The sequence below is a fragment of the Manis pentadactyla genome, chromosome 2, assembly GCF_030020395.1.
Source record: "Manis pentadactyla isolate mManPen7 chromosome 2, mManPen7.hap1, whole genome shotgun sequence".
Lineage (NCBI taxonomy): Eukaryota > Metazoa > Chordata > Mammalia > Pholidota > Manidae > Manis > Manis pentadactyla.
Window position 1 is genome coordinate 116,806,239 of NC_080020.1, and position 22,532 is coordinate 116,828,770.

Here is a 22,532-nt window from a genome sequence, read left to right on the forward strand (position 1 = left end):
ATTGACAGGGACATGTTTTCCTCTTGAATTAATATTAAATTCTTAAGATCATATGAGCATTTCCCAGAAATAAACTACTGTCTATTATCTTGCTATATATTAGGGAATCAATAAATGTTCATTCACTACCTTCCACTAGAGAATAGAAATCATAGTTGTGAGAATGTCTGGTTGGTCTGAGAAATAGCCAATCCAAACAAAATGGCTTGAAGTACTAATTAATTTATGGCCATATAGAAATGTGTGACTTAAATACATATATTTATCACTGTATTCCCACAAAATTACTTGTGAACTCTAAGATTTATGGAGGTGGGATGTTACAGGTCAGCAAGCTTACTGCTTCCCATTTTGGTCACTGCCTACAAACCTCCTTACCTGGGCCCCCGCCCCCCAACATCCCCTTCCAAGCACTAACAGATATGAAACTAAAATTCGGGCATGAGTCGTGCCCAAGATCTAGAAAGGTTAAATGAGGACTGTGCTAGAGACGCCAGTTTTGTGTTCTTTCCACAGCCACTTCAATGCCTTAACTGTAGTTTTATCCTAGATGTGTTTATCAGCCTTGCTGTCTTAAAATTAGGGAATTTTTGAGTAGCTTATTAGAAAGGTGTTAACAAATGACAAGTATGATGTGGTGGTTTCATAAACTATATTCACAGAAACTTTGGTAGAAATCAGTAAGACCAGCTGATCAGCTGGCAAATCAGAGATGATCTCTCATCCGTTAAATACATATGTTAAAACTACCTCTCATCAGTATTGACGTGGTTGTCCCATTCCTCCTCCTTGACACACTGTCTTCTGTTGGCTTCTGTCATGCTGTACATCCCTGGTTGTCCTCTCACCTCTTCAGCTACTCTTTCTTAGCCTTTGTTGCAGTGTCATCTTATTCTATAGAGCTGATGAATATTGCAGCATCTAAAAAGCTCACTCCAGGGCCATTTTCTCTTCTTACTAGACTTTCTCCTGGGCAGTCTTTTCCATATATATTACCACAGTTTCACTTTATGGGTAGCTCACCTCCAAATGGCTCCCTTCAGCACCAAGTCTATTCTGAGCTCCAGTCCCAGTTGCATTCTCAGCATCTCCACATGTCCAAAACTGAACTTACAGTCTTCTCCCTCCTGGGTCCTCTTCCAGTATTCCCTGAGTAATTGAATGGCAACCCCATAGGCAGGGTTGCAAGTGAGAAACCTAGGAATCACCTTTGAGTTCTCCCTCTACTACCTCTCTTCCCTCTAATCTAGACAATTCACAAGTCCCAACAGTATTAGTCCTTGAGTGACTACCTTATCTTCATCACCCAAATCCTTTCTACCAACCTCTGTTACCTGGACCACTGCAGTAGTTTCTGCATAGCTGTCAAAATGTTACAGGAATATGATTGACAAAGAGACCCAGATAGAAGGGGCAGCACTTTAATTAAATTGCAAATGGTAGGAACCCTAAGGTGTGTCCATACCGAGCACCAGGCAGTGCAGTGTGCTTGGCTTTCCCTGAGACGGATGCTGCTGCTGGGGGAGCTGGCCTTTGCCATTCTTGTGGGCATTTCTGTAATCTCCCACGGTGGACACTGTCTCGGGCAGAAGTCGTTTAGCAGGTTCCGCTTCCAGGCCTGTCTTGTCAGTGTTGAGGCGTCCTTTCACTGGTATCAGCTCTTCCCATCCCATGTGCTTCACATGCTGCAGCCAGCAAGCAGTCTTTTCACAGCAAACCTCCTATGACCACAGCAGCCGTTCACCTTCAGTCACTGGGTTCTTCCTCTTCATCCCCCCAACCTCTTAGTGTTGGAATGCCCAGTTCCCAGACGTCTTATCTTTCTGTTGACTTCTTCTCCATGAGGGGTCTCATGGCTTTGAATACATCTGAGCATTACTTCCTAATTTATGTCTTGAGCCTTCACTTCACCCCCTTGTACCAGGCTCATATCCATAGATTTATAGCTCTACTCCAATATCTACACATTAGATGTACTGGAAACCCTAGCTGGATTTCTCTTAGGCACCTCAAACCTAACACGTCCACAACAAAACTAATTTTCACCCCAAAACTTGATTTTCTCTAAGTGTTCTCCATATGACTAGCAGTCATTCCATTCTTATAGATGCTTAGGCTGAAAACCTTGGAGTCATACTTAATTCTGCTCTTTCTCTCATACTGCATATCCTGGCCACTAGCGTATCTTGGTGATTTTTCTTTTAAAGTTTGCCGGGAATGTGACTTCCTTTCACCAGCTTCATTGTTACCACCCAGGTCCAGGCCACTATTAACTTTCCCCTAAATTATAGCCATGGCCTCCCAACTGGTCCATCCCTCCAGCCCTCAGCCTCTGTGTAGCACATCATCTAGAGGGACAGGTTTTAAAGGGAAGTCAAATTACAACGCTCTCTGTGAAGACCTTCCCAAGATTTCCCATCTCAAGGGTAAAAGACTGTATTGTTACTAGTGAGACCCTGTATGGCCTGCCTTTCTGCTGCTCTCTCTGACTTTGTCTACTAGACTCTTCACTTTGGCTTCTGGATAATTCCTACAGGACACTAAACAAGCCTGTGCCTTGGGACCGTTGCACATGCTGTGGCCCAGTCCCTCACCTCCTTCAGGTCTTTGTGCATATGTCATCCATGAGACCTTCCTTAACCTCTTGTGCTTAAATAGTAACCTCCTTCCCATGTCCCAGACCCCTGTCCCTATCCTGGAACCTTATCTCCATTTTCTCCTTTTTTTTCTCCTTAGCACATACTGTATATTTTATTGTTTACTCTCTGTCTGCTCTCACCAGAGTGTAAGCTCTATGAGGACAAAGGTTTTTGTCTGTTTTCTTCATTCCTGATTCCCTGGGTCCTTGGAGAGGCGTGGCATGTCAGTGCTCAGCAATACGCTTAATGAATGATCATCGTACCCCTGTCTGATGCTCTTCATTTGTTCTTCGGACAGCAACTGAAGAACAAGCAAGGTGCCCTGGGTGGTCCGGCCTGCCCATCTCCCTGGCCTCGTCTCACATGGTCTTTTTACTCCACCTCTACACTGACTGTGTTGCGTTCCTCTGAGCCCCCTCCTGCCATCGGCTCTGTACCTGGTGGTGTTCTACCTGGACACCATTCTGCTTCCAGCCCTTACTCTCATCTACCTGGTGTCTCCTACTCATCCATTAGCTGTCAGTTCTGACGTGACTTGTGGATGTTAGGAAAACTTTCTCTGATGGCCCCACAGCCAAATTCCATTTTCTTTTTCTTCCTGGCATTTATTTCAGTTTGCCTACCCTACTAGCCCAGAAGCTCTGTGAGAACATGTTTTTATTTATCACCATCTCTGTATGCCCAGCAGTGCCTGGCATATGGCAGGCTCTCAAAACATATTTGATAAATAAATAAGAGCGAGTTTTGCAGGCAACTATGTCATATAGAGAGGAAAGTGGAAGTAGCATTGCAGACAAGTAGCCTGTTGTTTTGTGTATAAGGAAAGAAGCTGAAACTTATTTATGAATGTCTGAAGATTAAAAATAGTTTAAAATTTATGGAGGATTACTTATTGCTGTTGCATTTATATGTGGGCATGGTGTGGCAAATTATTCATTATTGTTATTAAAGAACACACAACTACACTGATTCACACTGGAAGGAATTAGTTAACTTTGAGCCATTCCTTTATATACCTGTTTTAACAGAGAGTAAAGACATTTGAGCAAATGAAATCATTGTTTTTGAGTTTTGAATGCTGATAGGGAAAAACACAGTGTTCTATAAGTTGTTTATTCTATAATTATGTAAAAGGCCTATGTGGGAAGGAGTGTCAGGCTTATATAATTGTTCTAGAATGATGGTTTGAGTTGGGCTGTATGGGGGAGTTGTTCTGTTTCATAGACTAGAGTTTTTGTGTTTTAGGGTAGAACCTACTCAGGGTAAATAGGGAGAGTCCAGAGAGCATTTGCTCACACCAGAATGCCTGTCTTGTCACACTTGCAAGTTTTAACTTGCATATGAGTTACCTCCTCCATGTTATTCTTCTCTCAGCCTTTAACTATGTTCTGCCAAGCTCAAAATAGTCACTAATATCATGCCTACTCCGTGCAAGGCACTGTGCCCATTAGTGGTGAGCCCCAGCAAGGTACATTTGCAGAAATTTGTGTTTGTTTTTAAAGGAACGAATTTGGGATAATGAGGAAGCAAGGATTACAAATAAAAAGTTTGAGAAGCAGTGATCAAATCCCTCCCTGCTGCTTCGAGACAGCATAGACCGTTCAGACAAAAGGGTGTCTACCTATAAGATCTCTTTGAAAGGAAGATTCCACAGCCTCCTCCTGTTTGAGACTTTCTGTCACTGACATAATTTGGCTCTGTCTGACCTGCATTTCGCCTGCTAACATTTGTGTATCTTTTCTTTAGTTAGCATAGGAAATGGAGACCATCTGGCTGCCACTTGTGGTATAATAGACCTGTGTGGCACATCACTGTCACTTTTAATAAGGTATTCTGCTTCCACCCCAAGCTCTTACATTAAAGCCCTTAATATAATAAATCACAATTTACGTACTTAACACTAGGTGGCCCTCTTTCGTAGCTTATATCCCACAGCCGCATTTCCTCTTTAGAATCAAGAGTCGGTAATACAGAAGTTGAAGGAGGAATGCCAATATGTTTGTTTGTTTTAAACCAGTAAACCTTTTTCTAATTATGAAAGACTGCTTGCCAAGATAATAGAAAACATCGTGGATTCTCAGAATCAGAATTTGAGATTCGTGATACTTATATCGGTCCTTGCCATTGCATAAGGGTCTCCACAGTCCTTTTCTCAGCTTTATAGAAAATCCTAACTACAGTTTTCTTCACTTTTTCTGGAGATTGCAAATTAAATTTTTTCTTTTTGGAAGATGTTAAAGTCATTAAGAACAGCCTAGTACTTGGTAAAACGGAGAGCTTTGTAGACAATGAGTGGACAGGTGTCCAGAACATTCTGCCTTGAAGACAGGTCCAGAGGAATTCCTAGAATTTTCAATAACCTTTTCCTTGTAACCAAAGTGCAAGCATATTTTGCCTAATAATGATGATGCCATTATGGATAACAGTAACAGTACATTTCTTGTTTGTTCACTGTGTTCCAGTCATTGTACTTACTTTATATTCATTCACTCTGATTCTCATTACAACCCTGTGAGGTAGGTACTACTTTCTCCATTTTATAGATGAAGAAACTGAACCTCATATAGATTTAGTAACTCATACAGGGTCAGTTAGGCAGAAGCTGGTGGGGCCACAGCCTGAACCCAGGCAGGTTGGGGCCAAGCCTTTTGCCTTTTACTAGTATGTCTAATACAAGGCATTGTCTGCAAAGCAGTCTAATGGCTATCTCATGCCCAAGAGGGTGCTTAGTGTTTGGTTTCTAGATTTCTACTAAAACATGAAAGCAGCTATTTCCTCTTTGTAAAACAGTAATTTATAGCATCAACATCTGCTGGCTTTCCAACCTCCTGCCTTGCCCGCATTCAAACCCATCCATCAAAATGGTCTTCCAAAAATCATAAAATTACCTTGCCACCATTCCCACTGGATGACTTTTGGGATTCCTCTCCCTTGCTGGAAATTAGACTTGTTCACATCACTCACATGACTCTCTGCTGGGAGGCCAGCCAGCCTCGTCTGCATCAGCTCCCCCCAGCTCTGGCTCCTCCTTCAGTCCCACCCAGGAATGACTTTCCAGTTCATGGCCCTTGCCTTGGCTAGAGCTGTGTCCTCTTCCTGGAAAACCCTTTCTCGCTGTCTTAGTCTGTTCGGGCTGCAGGAATAAAATACCTCAGACTAGGCGGCTTAGGAACAGCAGAGATCTATTGTTCATAGTTCTGGAGGCTGAAAGTCCAAGATCAGAGAACCAGCCTCGTTAGGTGAGGATGCTCTCCTGGGCTGCAGACTTCTCATGGTACCCACACGTGGTAGAGGGGGCTAAAGATCTCTCTGGGGTCTCTTCTGTAAGGACACTAATCCCATTCATGAGGGCTCCTTCCTCATGACCTAGTCACCCCCAACCAGACCCACCTCCTAATACCACCGTCTTTGGGGGCTAGGATTTCAACATAGAGGAATTTGGGGCAAGGGGTGTAGACACAGATGTTCAGACCCTAGCACCCCCCGTTTTCCCATTGGCAGACTCATTTTTTTTTTCAGTTCTGACCCTTCATTCATTTGAATCCACCTACATGAATTCCTCTTAAATGTACATGTCCAAGTTACATACCCAGAAATTCTAATTTGTTGGTTCTTGAAAGAGGCCTGAGCACCAGTGTCTCAGAAGTACCTTACAATTCTGGTATAATAGCCAAGTCAGTGAGCTGAAAATTTCTTGTTTTTCTGAACCGTTTTTACTCAGGGGTTGGGTCCTCCAGGAGGCCTTCCTGGAGGGCTGGCATGGAGAGCAGCCCCCAGGCACCACGACCTCTGTGGTGTCACCGGAGCTCCCACAATGCATTGCAGTGGAAATTGTCGGTGTTAAGGGCCCTTCAGCCAGCAGCATGGCCTGGTATAGAGTTGGTCTCCACAGCTGTTACGTGTGGCTGCCCAAGCTTCAGGTCGCTTTTTGCCTTGATACCCCCTTGATCCCACTTATTTGCACACAGCATGATGCACTCTGGAGTAGAGTTCAGCAAAGGCCAAGGACGGAAGTTGTCATTTAAAAAACTACCATTTGGACTTTCTTGTTTGGACTTTGTCTTTTCAACTCATTTTCTAAATCTAAACTGACTTTAAAAATATTGATGATTTTTAGCTTCCTTCTCCCCCCACTGACTTTTGGTTCAAGCACTGAGTTTTGGCAAGAACTTACTAAAGATCACTTTCTTCTGGCCACCCTGCTGTTTTAAGACCTGTCAAAGTGTATCTTAAATAAGACTGGAAGTGTTTCTATTTCCATCCTCACTGCTTTCCTCCTTCCCCGTCAGACAACATTACAGCGCAACACTTCATGCTCAAAGGTGACAGCTGGGGCCCAGTTACCAGTCATGTATCATGGTCTGTGTGTGTTCATGTGCACGTCAAGCTTATTGATTGTGAAGTGTGAGATCTCCATATATACAACCTAAATTACAGTATTTTCTTCTCACCAAATGCATATATTGAGAGAGACCCTAACTTGCTCAGCATAGCCATATTTTAAAAACAGTCCTCCTGTTCCCCCATGGCCTCTACTTTGAGACCCCCCAGCCACACCCACTAGAAATCCAAACTGAAAAAGATATCTCCCTTCGGGTCAATTATTCTGTAAGTACAAGACCGATGGGCTCCCTGTTGGTTGGGTCTTCTATTAATATTATGTGCTAGGCCTTTTTAATTTTGAGTTTCTCTGTGGATATTAATTTTAATGAAATGTTATATTGAAGAAAGAGTTGTAGAAATAGGAGGCGGAAGGGAGCAGAGACAAGCAAAGAATAATAGTCTGTAACTCAACAGCAAGCATGGCTTATGAAGATCAAGTTGTATTTCTGCTTCATGAATCATTGTCAGACAAATTAAGAACATATTGTTTCTTATTTATCTATTGTCAAGGATGCAATCTAAGGCATTGAGAATAAATCTTGATTTTCATAAGCTCAGTTGACAGTATGGAGCCAGAGAGCATAAAACTTGCATCTAATAAACAAAGTGGGGTGTGGAGCGGCAGGGGTATATAATACCAGCACAACTCACAGCTGCTTCCTTCTCCCTGGCCCTGGGGTCACGGATGTTCCTTAGCAGGACACAGTTGTGTAAAGGACCAAGAATTTGTTATATCTGTTTTAAAAGAAGTTCTAGTTTTAGGTACATTTTTTCCCCAAATCTTAGAGAGTGGGGGTAACTGCTTCTAGCTTTAGTTTGGTGAGTTCTCATCTTGGTATCTACCTTTCCTCTGGCCCCCTTACCCACCTTCCCCAATGAGTGTGAGTAAGCACTAGATTGCTAACCATGCTTATTTTATGGGCACCTTTATGATGGATTGGTTGCATAATTTTCATGCATTGTTTCATGCTACTATTTGAATTGTCCCTGTAGGACTCTTAGCTGACTGAATTCCTAGCAGAAATTTTTGTTTTGAAGTTCAAATATGAAAGTTACATTTTAATGTAATTAAAGATGAAGGGTTTCAGTTTGAAAAACTGTGACCCAGGATATATAATATACATTTTTTAACTAATAGTAAAAGTAAAAGTGTAAATAAATAATTTAAATATTTGAAATAATACTTACTAAAACATTACTTTCTCAAATCTTATAATATCAAAATGATCATCAATGCCATGAAACTTGAAGCTTATTTTATACTTAAAAAAAAGCTCTTTTAAAACTAATGTGCACTTGCAGAAAGCAGGTCAAGTTTGTCTGGAGGGAGGTGGGTCAGATTGATTGATTGCAAAGTGGGTGCAAGGAACTTGTTTAGGGTGGTACGAATATAAAAGGTTTATGACTCGTCAAACTGTACTTAAAATGGGTGCATTTTATTTTCTGTAAATTATTCTTCAATAAAGTTGATTTAAAAATTTTTAATGCTCCTTCATTTAGTATGATTAAACTTTAATGGAAGCTGTGACCTTTATTGTACAGGAGCCTTCCCAATACTGCTAACTGCTACCAAACAAGTAATTGAACTATTTAAGGTCAGTTAGTTAAGACCAGGAGCAGAGTAGGTTACTGAAGCTACAAGTGTGTGGAGACCGTCACAGCTGTCTGGGGCTAGTGGCTGAGGACTTGTCACTTAGCTTGATATCCTGTCAGTGAGATGGCCTCAGACTGTTTGGGCCCAACACAAGAGCAAGGGAGAGACCACAAGTGAAATGGTTTTCTAAATATACCTCATTTCCTTTTTGCCAGCTATTACGAAGCTCTTTGGTAAATAATAGAACTCAGGCCAAGGTAGCGGAGGAGCTGGGCATGCAGGAATACGCCATCACCAACGACAAGACCAAGAGGCCCGTGGCCCTGAGGACCAAGACTTTGGCAGACCTTTTGGAATGTGAGTCCTACAGAGTAAAGCTTTTCTGTAACCTGCAGATTCAAAGTTTAGATCAAACGGCCCAACATTTTTCCTTCTTCTCATTATTACTATGTTTTATTCTCATTATTACCAAAGAAACCTTTTTTCTGTTTTGATTTTTATTTATGCTTTTCTTCAAAGCTTGTTTGAAGGAGAATAATTTGGAATTAAGATATGTGAATAGGGAATTTTATGTGGGCTGTCCCCCCTTCCCTGCCTCTGCACCCATGCATCCTCATCTTCAGCTGTGACATCCCTTTGTATAAAACAGTAACAGAATATGAAAATTGGTAATAGTGAGATATAGCTTTTTTTGCCCCCAACAGCCTTTCTGCTAGGGCATTTTATTCACTAGATACTAAAAAGTATTATATCCCTTGTTTTGAATGAGCTCAAAGTTCGATGGACAAGTGTTACCTTTTGCAGCTTCGGATATAGTGTGGTAGCATTATAAATAATTCTATTATAGCTAACTAAAGGATTATACACATAATTTTATTGTTTCTGATACTTTTGAAAATAAGTGGGTTGTTTGCTAGCCTTGGAATGTTTCTTTCAATGTTACAGTATTTTTGACAATTGAAATTATATACAAATATTTAAGTCTACCATGCAAAACCAACTTATTTACAAAGTGCAAAGGCAATCTGACTAATGATTTTAAAATTACTTCTTAATCTTAAGAGTATTTCTTTTTCTATTAAAGAAAAGCAGCTTAAAGATTAAAATTACAAAAAATTAAGTTGAGTGATCAGACTCCCTGGCATTACTTTTTTAGCTCAATGAAAGCTTTTTCATTCCTGATTTTAAAAACTTACCATTTGTTTACTTGGGTAGGGTACCTTTTAATGAAGTCACCTTTGGAATCACCATTTGTTTTGCGAAGTTGAATATTCTGTTACATTGTCATTAAGCCCAGTAATGTTTTTCTCTGTTTGGGCAGATTGAGTCTACAGATTGTCCCATTTCTGTTCCTGGAATGTAAAACACATCTTGTAAATAGGTGATCCCCTCAAGATTGGTGTTGAGAATGGAGACCCCAAGAATGTGCCAATTCTGGTGTCATATCTGATCTCCAAGTTTTATTTTGATTTACCTGACATTAAACTAGCTATGTTCCCAGATACCATTCTTTCCCTGCTATACAACAGCATTTTATGTATTATTTTAACTAACTATTCATTTAGCCTTTAGCTAAATGTAGTTTGGTCCTTTTACTCTATGATTTTGCACCTTAATCACACATCTATATTGCTGCTTCTAATGTTAGTGATAAAGAGTAGTTCTTGTTTGAAGAAAGGTGAAATGGTAATGCTAAAAATGAAAAGGGCCTAAAGTTGAAAATCTTTTTAAAATGTTTCTTAAAAAGTCTAGGTCTCTTACTATTCTTTCTGGTCAATGGCAATGCATTATAGTTTATTTTTAAATGTTCTTTTCCAGCATTCATTGCAGCACTGTACATCGATAAGGATTTGGAATATGTTCATACTTTCATGAATGTTTGTTTCTTTCCACGATTAAAAGTAAGCCCATATAAAATTTAAATTGGTTGTGTGCTTTATGCTTGGTAATTCCAGAACACATTACTGAATACTTTTGGGGACTTTTCACAGGAGTTCATTTTGAATCAGGATTGGAATGATCCCAAGTCCCAGCTTCAGCAGTGTTGTTTGACCCTTAGGACAGAAGGAAAAGAACCAGATATTCCTCTGTACAAGTAAGTACTCATTGCTCACAGGCCACTGGATCCAGTGGGCTAGGAATTGATGCTGCGTTTGTCTGGAGGAAAAACTGAAATCATTGTAGGGTAATGGTGACAAGGGCCCTGGATTAAGACTCCTTGACCCCTTCTCTGGGCCCAGCACTGAAACTCTTGGGTCTCTCAGAGAGTCTTTTAGCTCTAAATAAGTGAGTCACGTTTGATTATCTGTGCTTTCTCCCATCTCTAAAATGCCCTGTGAACTCCTCCCTGGGAGGAAAGGTTAGGAAATCAAGATAAGAAATATTCAGATGGAACAATTTTTATTTATATTTTTATATTTGTCTTCTTATTTCTTGGGACCTCTGCTGGGCTGATGTATGTATGCTTTTTTGTAACCATATTTGGGTGTCTCTCTCTACTCCCCTTTGAAACACTGTTGGTCTCAATCCCTATAACCAGACAGAGAGACTCTGTTTCTCAGGTGGTCACTGTAAAAAGCAGGGAAGTTCTTCACTGCTGCTGTGTTAACTTAGATATTTAGAACTGTTCTTCTCAGCATGTGTGTCAAAAGCTGCTGTGTACTTTTGAATATCTTTAGTGACAAATCTTTAGCCTTTGGTAGCCAAAAGGAATTCACAAGGAATGCAGGTCACTATACACATAACACCAGTTATAATTAAAAACAGAAGGTTTGACTCTGAAGTAGAAGCAGAGTTACTACCTTGAGACACTCATACATTGATTCAGATGGTGGGTTCCAAGAGGAATTACAAAAGGGAAAGATTATCCACATAGGTGTGTTGCCTTTCAAGGTATTGTATACACATGTGTTTTTAAAGATGTTTAAACATCTCTTTTCACTGCTGGTTTACCCCCTATCTGTGTGCACGCGCACACACACACACACACACACACACACACACACACAGATGTTTAAACATCTATTTTCACTACTGGTTTACCTCTTATCTATGCACACATGTGGTTGCAAGCACACACATTTGTGTGAGTGTTCCATATGGAATAAAAGCCCCCCTCCCATGGACTTTTTCAAACTTCAGATACTCAAGGTTAAATACCAGAGTGGTGGGCAGAAATTTTGAATTCCTCATATGTTTTTATTTAATAGTCAGTGATACATTATGTAGTCTTTTTCACTAAAAGAAAAACTGAGGCCAAGGGTTGAGTTGTCCCACAGCAAGCTAGTATAAATTGTCCCAAGAAGCTGTCACTGCTGAACAGTGTTTCCTTTACTTACTGGGAAAAAGCCCAAATGTTTAGAAATAGTACTTTAGTATGTGCCTAATAGGCATAATAAATATCCAAGCTGTATTACATGAAAGTCTCAAACTATTTCCTCATCAAAGTGATAATTAAGGTTCAATAAATAAAATGAAGAGGATAAACGTCTCATAGCTCAGGCATGATTACTGTAATATGTGCTGCCTTAAAGAAGCTGTCTGTGTACTTTCATCCCATGGAGTATATAAACACAAAGGAAATGATTCTGCTCTGTTCTCATAAATCCCCCAAATGAAAGTACACAATGAGCTTTCTTTTTTATCAAGATTATGGGGTTGTTTTACATAGTTTGTTTCAAGATGACTGTGTTCATTCCATTATCTTTGTTGGCTACTTTTAATTTCCCTTTGCCATGAAGTTATCAGTTTTACCACATTTGAAATCTGCACCATGTCATTAAAATCCAGAGTACCTGGAGCTTTGTTTTTTTTGCCGTTGTGTTGTGTTCTTGGCATTGTAGCATACCTTTGAAATGATCTGAGATGTTTCTGAAATTAAATACCTTTTCTGATCTTTTCAATAAGATACGAGACATTAGAAAGAATCCATAGAGGATGTGAAAGCATTCTGATGTGGCTTGAGGTGTATTACCCAAATATTTATCATTTTTAGCTGTGGTTAGCACTGCAAAACAACAAACAGACTGAAATGGTTAACGTTTCACTGATAAAAGTTTGTTGAGTTTATGTATGATGCTTAGAATATGCATGCTTTGAAATTTTTGAAAAATATTTTACACTTCACTATTATGCTTCAAATACTATTTATTATAATGCTTTGGGGGAAAAAAATCTATAAAAATCCAGTGTAGCATTTAAAAAATTTCCTTCTTTAAAATCTCTCTATATTTGTCAGGTTAGCAAATCAAAATTTCTTTAATTTTCTTGCTATTTTTACCTTCTTCTGTCTAAGCAGTAAGTATGTGGCTTTACTTGGAGTAAGGTATTAACAACAACAGTTCAGTAACACTTCACTCTAATTAGTGTGCTTTCTTCTCCCTTTCAGGACTCTACAGACAGTGGGGCCATCCCATGCTAGAACCTACACTGTGGCTGTTTACTTCAAGGGAGAAAGAATAGGCTGTGGGAAAGGACCGAGGTATGAGAGGAAGACACTTACTGCCTCCGAATGAACATTCTGTGTGTCTGTGAAGTCCCTAGTTGGTACTTTCGAACTCTGCAGTCTGTCATTTTTACTTGAGTATAGAGTGTTTGAGGGTAATAGCAAAGTGAATCCTAAGGATTAATGTCCCCATCAAGCCCAGCCCCAGACTTGAGAACTGGCTTGGACAGTGTGAATGCCATTGCATAAGGGGCTTCAGCCACCCTGAGAAAATCACATTACTGTGCACAGGGAAGGTCTGCCCAGTGTTAGTTACCCAGCAGAGTACCCAGCACTGCTGCAGGTATTTCAGGAGACATCTGGTCTCTTACCACTGCTCACTTGAGCTTTATGGAAATGCTAACATTTTCAGGTAAGAAGAATTTATGTATATTACCACCTTCATTGAACCCTCCAATTGCTATCTTAAACTGAGAAGTGACTTGGAAGTCTGTCTGTGCATAGATTTTTTTACTCTTTGCCTCTTTAAACTTTACACTGAGGATGTTCAAGTTAAGTAAGAAATACTTCAGACCTAATATAAATGGAAGGCATTTTATTACAGTATTAAAAATGTGGGACAAATAACTTAACAGGCAGTGTGCAAATAAATGACATTTCTTCAGGCCCTTCTGTATATTTCAGTCTATGCAATTCAGTATGTGCCTGTAGAAGTAATTAGATAAAAGTTTTACACACCGAACACGAAAATTGGCCTGAATAATTTGTAGCAATAGCTTGTGTTTTTGAAAAAAAATTAAAGTGTACCTTACCTTTATTTTATTTGATAGTATTCAGCAAGCAGAAATGGGAGCAGCAATGGATGCACTTGAAAAATGTAAGCCTATCTCTTTTTCTATAATTATATGTTCATAATATAATGAGTGTTTTATGGAAAGAAAATAGGGAAGTAGAAAAATGGTAAGTACTGATAAATGTGATCTTCTTTTCTTCATCATTATTCTCCACACAGAGTGTAGTAGAACATAAGATATGTATAAAATGGGCTTATAATTTTTAAAGACATTATTCTTGAATGCCTTTTGATTTTCATTTTCCTTTTTTGCTTAGAGTCCCACTCTCAGCCTGGGTAATCCATGTGAATGACCGAGCATATTTCTTTCTTTATGTTTCTGTATATTTCTAAAATCTTATGCATGTGAAGGTTTTTTCTTTTTAGTTTTGGGCCATTGTTTTACTAAAATGGGATGTCTAGGTCCTTCTCTGCATCTCTCTTTTCTTGCTCAGTAGTACATCACGGGCAGCCCTGCAGGCTGTAGGCAGTGGCTCCAATTCATTCTATCTTAATGGCTACATAATATTTCATGCTATTGATGTGCCATATTTAATGGTGGACATTGTTCCTGGATTTTTTTTATCACTGTTGAAATTAAATGTCTATATTTTGGCACTTTTAGTTCTGTGGAATAGAGTCCCGAGTGTGGGATGGCTGGGTTGAAGAAGCCGCAATCACGTAGTTGACTGTAGGGAATTGAATAGTCTTTGGTAAATGGAAGGCTTCACTGCAAGGAGTTTTTCTTCTGAGGTATATATTGTGCTGCACAGCAGAACTTGTCAGCAAAACATGACAGTGCAATTCTTTATGTTTCAAGTAGCAGCTGAATGTGGGAGACAGTGAAGTGCAGGGAGCTAAGTGAAGGGAGGCCCAGGATCCTCAGCTGTGGGAGATTCCAGGAGAGGCAAGAGGGCCAACGGCCAAGTGGAAATCAGCAGGCAGTAGCTTCCTGGGGCGGGGGAGGAGGAGGAGTTAGTGGAGACAGAAGCTAGTGTTACCAGGGCCCAGTGTTCAGGGAAACGTTTAAGTTGACTATTGAGGAAAATTTTCATCCATTATGTATAAATGCACAGTCACATTGAAATGAAAATTCAATTCCATTTTCTACCTATAGCATTGTTAAAGGTTATCTTTGGAGTTTTTTTGTTTGTTTTCAGTAATAAACAGCACTAGAAAGAGGGCCTATTCTGAGACTGACCTCGACACACATACTGCATATGTATGTGTCCAGGAGTGACATAATTGGAGTTGTCTCCTTAGATGGACATACCATGATAACACTGATAACTTGATTTATGGTAGCCAAAAAAAAATAAAAATCAAACTGCATGTTTAACAGTAGGGAAATGTTTAAATAAATGATGGTATCCCTGGGGTTGGCAAACATTTTCTGTAAAGGACCATACAGTAAGTATTTTAGGCTTTGCTGGCCATATGGTCTCTGTCATAATTACTCAACTCTGCTGTTGTGGGCCATAGACGTGGATAGTAGGCAAACAGTTGTGTCTGTGTTTTAATAAAATGTTATTTTGAAAAAGCAGGTGGAGAGAGGGCTGTTTTTAGCATGTGGGCAGCTAACCAACACTTGATTTATCCAAATGTTGTAATATTTTGCAATCATTAAAATAGTATTTTTGCAAGAATGATAGAGGAAAATGCTTATACTAGAATAAGTGAAAAAAAGTATACCCATAAAAACATACCTATACTATACTCTCCCAGTGTAACGGTGGGTGGGGAGTGATTTTAAGTACTTAACACATACACAATTTACATTGTGTATATGTACGTGTGCAGTGAAACTTCATAGGAAAAACACTGGCAAGGATATATTCTAAAGGTTTATCAATGGCTGGATCTGGTGGTGGGATATTTTTTAATGAAAATTAAGTTTTACAGTAGAATTTACAGAGGAAGTAAGGTTTATTTTATAGAAACTTGTATTACAGCTAAGTTTTTTGGATTTGTTGGATTTATTTCTAAAAAGTACTTTTAAAACTTGACAACCTGTGTTTTAACAATATATAAGGAACCAACTTGATTATCACTGAAGCAATAGGATTTTATTACTGCTTTATTTCTAAAATATAGATGTCATTCTGTTCCTCTTGTTTAAAATCAGTCACTGCCTCCCAGATATATAAGATCTTTACTGACTGACCACTGGCCTTTCAGATGCTTTTCCTACCGCCTTGTCCCTGTTCCTTCTCCCACCTGGAGATACGATGGGACACTGTAAAAGGGGCAAGGAGGAAGTTAGGAATAGGCTGTATATCCACTTTTATTACTCTTCAACCTTGACAAAAAGTAAACTTGCTTTTCCCCAAACATGCCATGCTTTCCTGCCTCTCTGAATCTTCATATTTTATTATATGAAGTAGTTAATACCTCTTTTGTATCAGCCCCACAGCCAGTTAGGCAGAACAGTGTCATTTCCCCTGTGTCACTCTCAGTCAGGCGCACATCCTTTTGTTGAAGTGATGTTGAAGTATGTGTTTGTTGACTGTGTAACATGACTTTTTCTTGTTCCTTACTTGATTTTTTGCTCCATTGCTACACTTGTTATGTACCACAAATGACAATCGAACTGTAAACTTTTTAAGGGTTAATCAGGCTCTCCACTGTGTCAACACCCTTGCACAGGGTCAAGTATCAAACTAAACAGCTTAAACCATACCACTGAGTGACGTGTTTCCTTTAACCAAATAAAACTACACTACTTGAGTTGCTGTTGCTGATATAGCCATAGGCTTCTCATGGTAAACTTTAAAAATAGAATTATCAGAAATAATGACTTAGAATGTAGTCTTCATTTGTCCATATGATCTCTTTTTGTGCTTTTCAGAAACTTGAATTCTTGCTAAATAATGGTGTACTAATAGCATTATTTGTTTCAAGTTTTTGGTTTGAGTTTTGTAAAAATACCCGGCTCCATTTTACTATATCCTTTAATCTCTCCATGAAAAATCACTTCTTGCTAAGACAACTATATTAAAACGCCTACCCAGAATCATTCTGAAACTACATGTCTGGGTTCTAGCATTTCTGTATCTTTCGGTGCTTTTTATACTCAAGTTCGTATCAGATACTGAAACCTAGAATCGGGTGCTAAACTGGCTTCCAATATGTTTCTGAAAAATAAAAGAATAAGGGAAGAAAACAAATGATTTTTTGTCTCTTGCCTTGCAAAGTACACTTTGTACATTTCGTAGGAACGTATGTTTATTTGTGTGTGTGGTCAGTTTGCATCATTCTGTACACTAGTGGCTCTCCTTTATTAAGTATAAAATATATCTCCTCGTGTCAGATAACTTTCCCCAGATGGCCCATCAGAAGCGGTTCATTGAACGGAAATACAGACAAGAGTTAAAAGAAATGAGGTGGGAAAGAGAGCATCAAGAGAAAGAGCCAGATGAGACTGAAGACATAAAGAAATAAAGGAGGGCACGGAAGTGGTGGTGTATTTACTTGCTTAATAACTGTGACTGTTGCCCATTGAGACCTAGCCTAGTTTTCCTGCAGACAGTGAATGAAGTGTGCCCATTGAAATAAAACACAAAGTCAAATCACTATTGTTGTTTTACTGATGTAATACGCTGTTTTTAGCTGGGTAGTCTTTATTACCAAGTATTTGGTTTCTCTTCTATTTAATGGAAAACTTCACTTTGGTAGATGTGCATATTCCCTTTTATTTTGTTCTTTAAACAATAAAATTCAAAAAGCATATTCTGTGTGGAATAGATCCTGTTTTTCTATCTCTGAGATTGTAACTCTCGATTTTCAGCTGAGAAGTGAAAAATACACTTCACCAGATATTTGGGCTACACTCTGTTAACATCTATTCTTTTTGAAATCTCTGGATTGTCAACTAGATTTTTTAGCTCTCATCTGGATATTCATCGTGTTCTCAGCTGCAAATGTTGAACTTAACCCTCACTGAGCAATGAAGCCATTGCAGAGGGAATCCCTTCAGCGTTTAACTGGCTAATGGGAAGGGGGAAAGACCGATAGTAAAGTCACAAATATTCTTTGATCATTAGAATAGGGGAGAAATCCTGATTGTAAGACAGATGACATTTGAAGTCAGGTGCTCTCACAGTCGGATCAGTGGACCCTTTAAGAAGCATATACGTGGACTTCAGGGAAGTCTCAGAACCTCCTGAAACTGTATTTGATTTTCTGTGTATGTTGGGTTTTGGGAGGGGGTGGAAGCAGGAAGAAGAGGGTTCATAGCTGTCATCAGCTCAAAGTGGTCCCTGCAACAAAGGGCTAACATTACATTAAAAGACGTGACTTTTTAAAAAATGTTATTTTAAACTGGACATCACTGGTTTCTTATTAATAAAGACAAAACTTCTTTTGTAAAAGGAATGTGTTTTCATTCATTATTTTAGCAAATAAATAGTGTGTGCGTACTATGCATCAGTTATTGTGCTAGGCTCTGGGGCTACTGCAGTGAACAAAGTGAAGCTGTCTGCCCTTGGAGAGCTCACGTGCTAGCGGAGGAAGACTGGGAACAGACACAAAAGTAGGACGAAAGTTACGTCACGTGGTGATATAGATGACCAAAAATAAAGCAAGGAGGTGGGATAGGCTGCAGTTTCCAATTGGGTTGTTGGGGAGATCTCCCTAAAATGGTATCATTTGAGTTCAGTTGAAAAAGAGGAAAGGGAGTGAGGCATGCAGGTATCTGGAGGGTTTCTTATTTATGTAACTATTGCATGTTTCATACACATTGTTGAAAATCTGGAGAATGTATTGCTTTTATTAGCAGGAAAAAGAAACAAATGTTACTTTGGAAATAGAAGAGAAAAACAAACCATCCATGATCGCGTCACACAGAGATTTTCTTATATTGTCAGAGCTTCTGTGCATATATAACATACACAGAGGCAACTCAGTGTGCCTTAACTGTACATGCAGTGTGTGTGTACTTTCTTTTTTATTAATTACTATCATGTATATGTCTCAGTATTGAATCCACATTTCCATTTGCATTCATGGCTGCATATTAACATATAGACCAATTATAGATATACTGAAATTTATTGACTAATGAAAGATACATAGGTTGTAAGCAATTTGTTGCTGTCATAGACAACACTGTCACATACATCCTTGAGGTACATGTGTTTACAGACACACACATACACACACACACACACACACACGCACACACGAGAAAAGAGTGAGAGAAGACCTCTCTAGCATTTCTTCATTTGTTAATCAAAAATGTAAGATGGTGCTTGTAAGAAAAGGTGGTCTTGGCATCCCTCCTCTCCACAGATAGCAGGACTGGAAGGAAAGAATGCTGGATTCATCAATGGCCTTTAAAATATAAGAAAAGGAGAGACTTCTTTTTGAGGAGATCCTTGTCGTATCTCTGCCAGTAACCCAGTGGTGAATGAACACAGTCATCTCATCACCCAAATGTCTGCTTCTGAAGGTTTTCTATTTCTGCTGAAATATTTGTCCAATGAAGGAAGAAGCATTCAATGAAGTTAAAAAAAAACAAAACCCCACAATCAGCTAATCATTTGTATGCTGAATATTAGCTCATTACAGTTGGAAACTCCCAGATAAAACACCTCATAATGAAAGTGCAGCAAGACCCTAAACTGGCAGCTCTAATCCTCACCTCGGGGAAACTCGGGGGTCTCAGGTGGAACTGTGGAGGGCGGTGGCTGCCCCTGACTACAATTCGACCAGGAAGATCAAGAGAGAGCCCTAATTGCCTTTCTTCTCAGATCAAATAATTGACTTAATTCTCTAGGCCTACACACTGAAATGTGTTTGAGGAGATTCAGATAGGTTACTGGAGAGGATTAAAGTTTTCTCTGCAGATTATACTTTATACTGTAGTTCATTGCTTGAAGTGTTAAGTAGTTTTGTCAAAATAAGCAGGGCTGGAAGGATTTTTAGAGTCTTACAAATCACACACCCTTGCTGAGTAATGCAAGGGATGGTTGGTCACCCCCTTCAACCCCCTTTTTTTAAATTTAAGGTTTGGGGTTCAGGAGAAATTAAACATATTAAAGATTAGTTGGAAATTTCAAGAGGCACTGCAGATAAGAGAAATTCAAGTGTGTGTGGGGGGGCAGTTATTGTGTTTCATCTTTTAAAAATTGTTTCACAAAATGACACAGCTGATGAAGCCACATAAAGAGAAGGGATTTTCTTTTGAACGTTTAACTGCCTGAAGAGAAGGTCTAGAGGGGCTGCAAAATCAGACCCTTGAGGCATCTGTGTAGTGCTGTGCTAATCAGGGTTATTTTACTCACTAAGACTTCATTTCTGCTTAAAGGAGTCGGTGGTAAAATAAACTTTCGTTTTCTTCTGGGAGAGTGTTCCGGGAAGGGCACTTGTTGGAAAGTCTTCAGTGATGGTCTGTCCTCGGTTCCACAGGTGGTTCAGTGGTCCTTCCCGGTCCCCCGGGAGGTTTCCCCCTTCATCAGAGGGGGCGTTGATGAGTTTCCCTGGGTTGTTAAATGCACTGAGCCCTGAAGGTTTGTACATTGCCCTCCACTTCCTCAGGCTCCCGGGTCAGTCACTCTTAGCAAAGCTACATTAAGCAGCTTAATTGATGTTGTAGCATTGCACAACATACCTAACAAATGTGAAGCAGGCTAGAGAAAGCCCTGACGATGACTGGACAGCCTCGGTATGCGGATGCCAGAGCCGCAGCACTTTGGCTTTTGTGCAGCCTGGCCAGTTACTTCTGAGGCTGCCTTTCCAGGTTTCCCAGACCTTGGCTCCATGCACTGGGTCTTGGCAGGTGTCAGGAAAAATATTCCTCTTGCTCTGATTGCTCATCTTCTCTGGCATGGGCCTGGCTCCATTTTCCTCAGCCAAGTCTCCGTCTTTGCCTGTGTAAGAAGTCCGTAGAGACAGCAGCACCGGCTGGTACTTTCAAACAGCCAGTGGGTGCCCACGGCCCGGCACATCACCCAGGGCTCTGGGCGGGGTCTCAGGTCACACTACCGAGCCCTCGGCTGGGGAGGGCTTGCTGCTAAACCTCAAGGCAGGGTGAAGAGGTGAGTGTGGGGCTGTGAGACTGGTGGACAATGCTACGTGGCACGGGGAGGGAGAGAAACCAAAGGCCTGCAGGGGAGGGAAGACTGATGGGGCCTGCGGATTTGGACCGGGAGCCACAGGGTCGTCAGGGAGGAGGATGGGCAGCTGAGCCGAGGAGGCACGGGAGGGGGCACTGGGGGCAGTAAGCACATCGCGTTTAGCATTGCAGACGCCCTTCTGTCCGGCCCGAGGCAGCTCAGTGGTGGGGGAGAGCAGGAGAACAGTGTTGAGCCCACTGCCTGTGGGGAGAGAACTGAGACCACACACACATGATTAGCTCTCCGTACCTGGGTCACGTTGTCAAAGGGACTAGGGAGCTGGTTTCTTCCACTGCTGGCTTTTTATATCTCCCCTCCTCTTTGTCACATTGCCTTTTTTTGGCCATTGCCATCCTGAGTCCTCTGTGGACCCCTCTGCCCTTGCCGTCCCCTAGCCTCAGCTTCTCGGAATATAGAACATGCCTCCCTTCCAGGCTCGGCCCCATGAGTCTCTGCGTGGCATGGCAGCATGTACCTTGGTGAGGCCCTTTGAGTGCCTTGGCTTCAAGTGCAAAATGAACTTCAAGACAGGGTTCAGCAAACTTTTTGTGTAAAGGGCCAGATAGTACATAATTTAGGCTTTGTGAAACAACAGGCAAAAATCAAGAAAGTAATGTAGTACTTACAGAACGAGAGAAAATGCATTTTCACAAATTTTTTACTGGTAAAATTCAAAACATCATAAACACTGAAATCTGAATCCCATATGATTTTCATATGGCACAAAATATTCTCCTTTTGATTCTTTTTCCCAGTTGTTTAAAATTGTAAAAACCACTCAGCTGGTGGGATGTGTAGGAACAGCTCTTGGCCTGGATTTGGTCTGCTGGCTATAGTTTGCCACCCTCTGTTCTGAGAATGAAAAATGGCACTGTAAAGGAAGCTGCCCTCAAAACCCCCTGTTCTTCCCATATTTCTGCAGACTGATCATGATGATCTGGATAAAAATGCTTGTCATCATCAAAAGCTCAGTTGCAAAATCAATGCCTGTAATTCATGACAGGTATGCAAAATGACTGAGTTACAGAATTTTCTCCTCTTCTAGATAATTAGGCTGCAGGTCCACGTGCCTTTGTAATTAATGCTGGCACATCCCTTAAGCACATGCCCTTTAACAGAAGTCCTCATTTAGGACCACAGTGTTGATTTTACATTTTTTTGGCAATGTATGGTTTTCAAAGCACTTTAACATGCAATATCTCATTAGATCTTAACAGTCTGAGAGGTAGAAAGGGTAATTATTATCCTCATTTTATGATTGAAAAGAACCTAAACAAAACAAAGGCTTCAAGACGTTGTGTTGCTGCCTAAAATCAGGCGTCCAGTAGCAGATGGAGGTCCCAGACTTCAGTGGTTGCCAGGAGTCTGGGAGAGACAGCAAGACAAACCTGGAGCTTTTGTCGAGAGAGGTGGCAGCCAACAGAGAAAATAAAATAATCCCACTAACATTAAAAGCATTGGGAAAAAACACTCCCTCTTTCAATATTTCCAGAAATATTGAGCCTTGTTTTCTGTAGCCTAAAAG

At 40.3% G+C, this 22,532-nt stretch overlaps 1 protein-coding gene across 4 annotated transcripts in view; it reads left to right on the forward strand.

The window, feature by feature from the left end:
• Positions 1–17,621, forward strand: part of DROSHA (drosha ribonuclease III) — a 117,707-nt gene extending 100,086 nt beyond the window's left edge. For all 4 annotated transcript variants that reach the window (XM_036926608.2, XM_036926609.2, XM_057496104.1 and 1 more), the window contains 6 exons: positions 8,832–8,973; positions 10,435–10,517; positions 10,608–10,711; positions 13,004–13,096; positions 13,891–13,937; positions 17,203–17,621. In XM_036926608.2, coding sequence (XP_036782503.2) covers positions 8,832–8,973; positions 10,435–10,517; positions 10,608–10,711; positions 13,004–13,096; positions 13,891–13,937; positions 17,203–17,333 — 600 coding nt within the window. In that variant the 3' untranslated portion in view covers positions 17,334–17,621. The remainder of the gene's footprint in view (positions 1–8,831; positions 8,974–10,434; positions 10,518–10,607; positions 10,712–13,003; positions 13,097–13,890; positions 13,938–17,202) is intronic.
• The last annotated feature ends 4,911 nt before the right edge of the window (positions 17,622–22,532 follow it).